Raw genomic sequence first — 8274 nt, forward strand, 5'->3', positions numbered from 1 at the left:
TGTGATTACTGATTATTCTTTGTAAATTCGATGACCAATATAAAACATATTTTATAGGATTAATATTACTCTTTTTAGATTGCCTCTGAATAAACAATTTCAATTTATTCTAGAAATTAGCAACTACAAATTAAATAATGATCTATGATTTAAATTTTTAAAATGTATTTAATTATTTTATACATATTTATTCATATAAGATAGAAAATAATTTTTATTTTCAAATATTTTAAAATTTTATTACTAATAAACTGTAGCCTACATTTATGTAATTTATTGAAAATTTGGTATTTTATTTTTTAGTTTAATATCAATGAATGTGCCTCTAATCCATGCTTAAACAATGGAATCTGTATAGATACTGTAAATGGCTTTAAATGTCAATGTTCTCAGGGATGGACTGGAGAACATTGTGAAAAAGATATTGGAAAATGTGATATTTCACCTTGTCTAAATGATGCTAAATGTATTGATCTATTCCAAGACTACTTCTGTGTGTAAGTATTTTTAAAACTAAAATAACATTTTAAATCATTATTCATCTATATATATAAATGAGGATGTTTGTTTCAGTGGCGTACTGTAGTGGGGCGGCACTTTTTAGGGAGCGGCAAAATTTCACAATAAATAATAATAATATCTTGTAAAAATTTGAAACATCCTAATCCATACTTGCATCGTGCCTACGATAGTGCTATCGTCCGGACAGTCCGGGAATCGGCTCGCCGGGTGGATTAGTAACTTTTTTTCATCCGAGGAATTCCTGCGAAACCTGTTGACCTTTTCTTTTCTTTTCTTTTTTTTTTTTTTTTTCTCTTTTGCTTCTAACCCACTTTAGAATTAAAACTGTCAATCATTATGCTAACTGCTGACAGCTTAAGAGACACGTAATTTATTTACTTTGCAATCAGAAATGAGTTGGAAAATAATAAACTTTCGTTTCCAAATGAACATATCTGTTAGATTCTCTTCCATTGGTTATGGTTTGTCGAACGTTTTCTTACGTAAATTTGACGTCGTTCTTCAGAACTTCGCATTGTTAAATCGAAGTGACGTCAAATTGACGTATAAGTGAGCGCTTTTACCATCTAACCTTAGTGTAAGTTGTTTTTTTTTTCTCCCTTCTAAAATTAATTATATAATCAATAAAAGACATATAAATAATAAAATGTATATGTATATTTTTTTTGGGCTGCAATTTGAAAAAAAAATTATAGACTTATAAATTCCCATTATCGTCCATCTGACTGTCTGTCTGTCCTTCCTTAATCTCGAGAATGGCGTTAGGTATAAGGAAATCGAGACCGGATATGGAAAGCTTAGGGGAGGAGACCCGATTAACTATATACGAACTTTCCGGCTTGGACCGGAAGTAACGTGGTTTCAATTCAGAAATTTTCCCCGGAAAGGAGTTTCTCTATTCGGGAAAAGTATGATGTACAGGGGCAAGATTAATTTGAGATCGAGCGCATATATTTCAAATTAAATTAATTAAAAATACACAGAACAATAAAGAGGAACAGAGCCCCTTTCACATGTTCCTTCTTAAATTGTTCCTCTTTAAATTACTGACTTTTTTGTTATAGAATTAATAAAATTCTTGTTTTTAAAGCTGTGGTCATCTTTTAAAACAAGAATTTTATTAATTCTATAACAGAATGTGAGTATGTAAATAATAAATTTGGCCTTGAAGCCAACACATCTTACACAATTTCATTGCTTTCCATTATAGAAAACTTAACTTTATTGCTTTAATTACCATGTTATCTACTACCTACAACCTTTAAAACGGGCATTTTATTTATTTTATAACCAATAAAAGATGTATAAATAATAAACTCCGCATTGAATCAAACTTAATTTGCAATTTTTATAACTGTTTCCGCTACAGAAAAAACAATTACATTGTTAACTTACAACCAGTTGCTTTTAATTATATAACACGTTAGCGGCTATCTACAGCCTTAAAGCGGACATTTTATAACCAAAAATTGATCGTGTAAATAATAAATTCCTCATTAAATTCCATGTAATTTGCAATTTTTATAACTGTTTCTGTTATAGAAAACTTACCTCTGTTGATTTGAAGCTGGCTGCTAGGTACAAATAGCTTAATCAGAGGGGGATCCAGAGGGCCCGGGCCCTCTAACCGTTATAAATAAATTAAGAAAAATCAAGTAAGTACAGGGAAAAATTCTTATAACTTCATCCAAGTCACAGTAGTAAACGGGTGAATGTAGGTTCTAATTGTTATGTTTTTAAGTTAAATTCGTGTATAAATAGGTAAATTTTCTACTGAGAGAAAGAAAATTTATAATATTCCGCATCAAGTTTTGCTATTTTTTAATTACCATGCTAACTAATACTAACAATTTTATCTTTGCAAACCTACAAAATGTTGATAATCTTCTAAACAAACCGCATCCGAGTATTAAATAAATTAAGCTGCTTACTACTAGAGTAATCAGCTTTGTTGCTATAGTAGTAAAGCTTCAGATTATTTCTATAACAGAATAAAATTTAAAAAAGAAAAAAAATAAATAAGACATAACATTAACAATTCCATCTTTCTAACTCCATATCCATTAAAGCTTCTTATCCCTTCAACAAATCAACTTCAGAAAATTAATTAAAAGTGAACTTATTCCATCTTTAAATGCATTTAAATTAATAATGCAAGAATTATTATTATTATAAAATCTAACTCAATAATTATTTTCTTGGTTAATATAACTCCATAAAATCACTTTATTAAGGTTAATTGAGCAAGAGAGACGAGCTAGACGAGAAGTTAAATATTTAAAAATATTGAAGTTTGCGATAAATTTCGATGCATAAATCTAATTTTTTTGCAATTTTTCCAGATTAAATCCATAAAATTTATAAGATAGAACCAACAGGAAGCGTAGAAAATACGTTGGAAGTATCAACTAAGTTTACTGCAACTACTACAAGAATATTAAAATTAATCGGTAAACATTTTTTACTACCTTCCTATAAAGAAAAAAATATATATTTTATAAGTGTAATATACGTTTATAACTCTATAAATCGATAGTAACTGGGTTTTTCCCCCTATTTTTTATATTTTTTCCTTTATAAGATTCGCTGAGTTTGCTAGATCTTTAGATTGTGCACACGTGCATTTTTTCAGTTTCTATACTTCCAGACACTTTAAAATTCTTTTAAAAAATTAAATTAATAAATATCACTCCTATTTTAAAATTAAACTGAAAATTTTATAAGCATTTTATTTTTATTTAAAAAATAATAATAAAAAAAGCAGCTAAACCGCAAGCTGAAAAGTTATGAAGAGGAGCAGTTGTGAGGAGAGAATTTTACAGTCTTCGACTTGAAACTTAAGTTAATTTAATTTGGATACTCAGTAACTTTTCCTTCCATTCATAACTTCAGAATTATTCCCCCAAGACCAGGCTCTGTGTTTAAATATTTGAACACTCTCAGGCTCTGAAGTTTGACAAATGGAACTGTATTGATTCTGCTGAAAGCATGCTGTGAACAACGTCTATATATCGATGTTTACAAGCACTTTCGTAAAGAAACAACATTGGCAACAATAGTAAAGATTGATAAACCTTTAAAGTTCGATACAATCACAACTTAAAATTAAATTAACCGATTAATAATAATAATAACCCTCCCATTTAATCGGATTTAATTAACTGAGGTCACGTTAATGACGTCAATTTACTACGTCATTATTTTACGTATCGGTCGAGGCCAATTGTAAAATTTTATATCCTTCCACTAAAGTAAAAATTTTATTAAAGGAAGCGACGTTTATTCCTTTTATATTTAGAATGATAATGGTTGCTTCCTCTCCCTTTTTTTCGTGTGTATAAATCTATTTTCTCTTCTTTTTTTTTATACTGTTGGCTGCATATTTTGTCATTGAATGAACTGGGGTATTGATTCGACTTGTTTTCAGAAATCTGTTATAAAGAAGTGATGCGGAGGAGAAGATTATGCAGAATTTTATATATTCATTCTGAGTTCATTTATATAAATTTTGTGTTCGGTTATCCTTCCTGTTTTTTTTTTATTTTTTAAAAAAGTGGGAAGTAACTGAACGCTGAATTTCTCCATTTTTTTTCTTCTAAAGGAAGAGGGTTAACTGAACACAGAATTGTTCTGTTCCTTCTAAAGAAAACGGGGATAACTGAACACAGAATTTCTCCCTTTTTCTAAAAGGAAACTGTGTTCAGTTATCCCTAACTAAACGCAGAACTCCCAGTCTTCTTTTAACAAAAAAAAAAGAAAGTAAGAAGATGACTGCACATATAATATTTCCTCTTTTCTAAACTGACACAAGGTAGAACAGCCGAAGACAAAATACCCCATTTCTTGTAAAGAAAACGGGGGGAGACGACCGAAGCACACAATTTCCTCCTTTTACCTAAAGCGATAAAGAAGGGGGGAAAGATAAAATCGACAAACGTTATCGTGTCTAGAAAATTTTACTTAATTACAAAAATATTTCTCATTAAATTCCATAAAAGACGTTTTTGATCGCTTCCATTCATCTCGAAAAATAAAATGTAAATTCCCCTCCCCCTATGGATCCTTAAGTAGGAGTACTTACGACTTTGATTCTAATATAATTTGCACATTTTACTAAAGAAAATCGAGTCTGCACTCGATCGAAAATGTAACATTATTTGATGAAAAGGGTCCCTCTCCCTTCCCCCTTTACTGAATAGAAATATTTTAAATTCCTTTTATTCATAATTTAAATGTCCGAAAGTATCTTAAAGTATTTTTTTAATTATTAATCAAATTTAGAAATTATTTAAGAATTATTTTAATCAGTTTGTCAATAGAAAAACTTATTAATTTTATTCGTGAAAGGGGAAAGAGATGAATAATTTGTTCGCCATTAAATTTATACCTTGGAGAAGTGTTTTTTTTTTGCATGGCGAAAAAAAGGCATTTTTTTCCACTTTATTCTATTAAAATTTCTCTATGTTAAATACTAAAAATCATTAATTATATCGAGCTGTACAGCGTGTACTTATTAACACAGTAATGTTTTTTTTATTTATTTAAGTAACCTTCGTTAAGTTAAATGGAATGTATTTTTTTCCCTTTTCTTCTTCATCTTCCTTTTTATCATAGATCAAAGATGACAGATTTAAAATAATAAGTTTGTATATTGATGAAGCTTCCTTAAAATATTTGTTTTTCTAAAGGTTAAGATTGATGTTCTGGTGCGGTTTTTAGAATTATTCACACCAGAACGAAGGGAAAAATCAATTTTGTGATTACGCATCAATTTTTCAACTTTAATATATTTGATGAATCATTCAGGGAGAAAAAAAAAACCTTTTATATATATCTACAAATGTGTGCGTGAGAGCTTTTATTATTTATTTTATTTTTTTTTTCCTTATTTTTTATTGTATTTTCGATGATGAAGTCTTCTTTCTTTCCTCTGTTCTTCTCGTATCTTTAATATTTGTAAGATGTATATTTGTTTCTTTAAACGTTTCTTTGCCTTCTTCCCATTACTAAAATGCCATTTTTCTACTTTAATATCTTCTCTTATGTTTTATATTAAAGATAATATTAAAAAAAAAAAACACACAACAAGTCGAGGAATTGAACATTTCTTTTATTTATTTATTTTTTCCCCCTCCACGCGAATTATATATTTTTATCGTTTATTTAATCTTTAATATACTTTTATATATTCAGAGTTACATAAAGGAGTGAATTGTAGCGTTAGAAAGAGGAAATTACGTGTAAGGTAGCCCAAAAGTCGCTTAACCACGCTTTAGAAAGAGGGTGGTCCACATGTCAGTTAACCAATTTAAAGACTAAATTTCTGCCTCTATCGTTCTACACTTAATTTAGCGACTCGTACTCGCGAGTGTAGTTAACTGACTTTTAGACCAGTGTACAAAATTAATTACTTCGAACGTAATTAAGTACATTGAATTGCGCACGGTTAACTGAATTTTGATCCATCCCGGTAAAGGGTAGAAACTCAATATCGAGTATATAATTAGGCGCAATGAATTTTCTTCGCTTTAGTATTGTCTGTCGTTATGAGCCAAAATAGATATCGATCTGGGGACAGACTTACGACAATGCCAGAGAATGTAAGGAGGAAACAATTTTAATTTTTTTTCGGAAAATTAGACGAGAGATCCAATATCCGAACCCCATTTAAATCAATGGGTTTTAAATTTTAAAAAAAAATACCCTTTCCAGATGCATAAAAGTAGACTCAATATTCCTATCGATGAGACGGAAAGGTTTAAATGTCATCCAAAATAGGAAGAATGATACTAAATCAGGTCTTGAACAAAACAAAACAGGATGGGTATAGGTCCCTGGAAAGTAAGAAGGAAGATCATAAATCTACTGTGAACGAAAAGGGGAAAGAATGATTCTATTTTGGGTATGTTTTGGTGTCTAAGAATACTCTTTCCTTCTCAATGCTTCCGGATATATCTCGTAGGGGGTCTTCTAAAGAAATTTTTGAAATATTTTAAATTTCTTTATATATATAAATAATGCCACTATCATCTTTTGAAATAGAATATATATATATATATATATATATATTCTATTTCAAAATATGATAGTGGCATATATATATATGCATTGTGACGCTGTCACAATGCCGTCCGTGCTGCAATTTTTAATCACATTTTAAACATATGCTCTCGATTTTAGTAGTGTCTTTCCCCTGTATTCAATGAAATGTTCATGAAAATTTCTAAGGATTCGAAGCGAACTCGAACCCGAATTCTCCAGAGAAGAAACCAGGTTCGAGTTCGGATTATTTGGCCCGTGTCCTACACGCATGGAGTCCCAAAATTTCCTTTGTTTGTATGAAAAACAAAACATAGTAATATAAAAGGAAATTAAATTAAAATTTATTCCGCTAAATGGTACAAAAAAATCTATCTTTATTAGCATCTTGTTGACGTTACTTAAATATTTCTACACTTCCGAAGAGTGATAAGAAGACACCAGGGATTTATTCTGAGCGGGGCCCGAGAGATACGAGTGGTGCCTTCACATCTCTCAGGCTCTATACTATTATAATAACGTTTATATTTTATCATCCAGCAAAAAATAAATTAATTAATTAAACATTTTAATATAAAATACAGCTTAATACATCGATAAATCACTTAAATATTTCGTACACGCTCCATAAAAAAATCATCGGTAGATCTTAAAAGGTATCATTAATAGGGGGAAAAATTCCGTATAAAAAGGATTTAGTGTGCGGTACAAGTAAACTAAGTGGACCCAAAGATCGAACTTTTTTTTTATTTTGAAGTTAAACAAAGTCGAGCAATCGTCTCTAGAGAAAAACTTTTAAGCCTATTTTCGTTATCGCAAAACTGTACACTTTCGTGCCCAATTAAGAATCAGAAAATCTACCTTTGGGAAGAATCCTTCAAAGAAGAGGCACGTCTACGATAAGGGGATTGTTTTTAATCTCTTCTTAAAGAATGTCAAATATCGTATATGCAGTCTGTTGTTAGGGTAGAGGTAGGAGAGGGGGTGGAAGAGAATGTTCCTTCAAAACAATCATAATAAGAAAAAAATAATAATAATAGTAATTACGACGATAATACTAACAAGAAAAAAGTAAAATATATTTTATAAAATATTGTTTGTGACTGAAACAATTTTTCCTAATTTTATTCTACTAAATCTTATTTGAACAGAACCTATAACATTGTTTACTCGGGACTATTAATCTTTATTTTTTCTTCTAGTTTTTTTCCCCTTGCTTCTGGGGAAAAAAACAGGAAAAAATACAATGATTTCCCCTTTATCTTGTTACTTTTCTTCTTCTTCTTCTTTTTTTTCCNATAACATTTTGTACTTTATTATTTTTTCTTTTTTAGTAAATATAATTGATGACTATAATTTTTTTCCTTCCATCACTCATAATAAATAATTACTTTGATTGCATTCACACTATTACTAACACTACTGAAATTTATGTGCTACAAATGTGTAGCAACATTATTGGCATTTTTCATTGTATATTTTTACAATAAATCAATATATATTGGGACGAATATTGCTAATCCTCAAAATCACATTTCTGAGGTAATGGAGTTTGAATGCTTGAAAAAATCGTAAAATGTAAAATCCTAAAATGATGTGATGACAGCCACATCTACAAGCAATGTTCAGACAACAAAAATATTCACACGATTTGAAGATTTTTTCAAACAATCAAACTCAATTGTCTCAGAAACATGCTTCTGAGGGTTAATA

General features: G+C 29.7%; 1 protein-coding gene across 1 annotated transcript in view; it reads left to right on the forward strand.

The window, feature by feature from the left end:
- The window catches only part of LOC111614465 (sushi, von Willebrand factor type A, EGF and pentraxin domain-containing protein 1-like), a 33701-nt gene extending 33200 nt beyond the window's left edge, over positions 1-501 (forward strand). The window contains exon 30 of the mRNA XM_023355845.1: positions 304-501. Within this exon, the coding sequence (XP_023211613.1) occupies positions 304-501 (198 nt within the window). The remainder of the gene's footprint in view (positions 1-303) is intronic.
- The last annotated feature ends 7773 nt before the right edge of the window (positions 502-8274 follow it).

The sequence above is a fragment of the Centruroides sculpturatus genome, unplaced genomic scaffold (assembly GCF_000671375.1).
Source record: "Centruroides sculpturatus isolate CEXI.00-Female unplaced genomic scaffold, Cexi_2.0 scaffold2180, whole genome shotgun sequence".
In the NCBI taxonomy this organism is placed as follows: Eukaryota; Metazoa; Arthropoda; class Arachnida; order Scorpiones; family Buthidae; genus Centruroides; species Centruroides sculpturatus.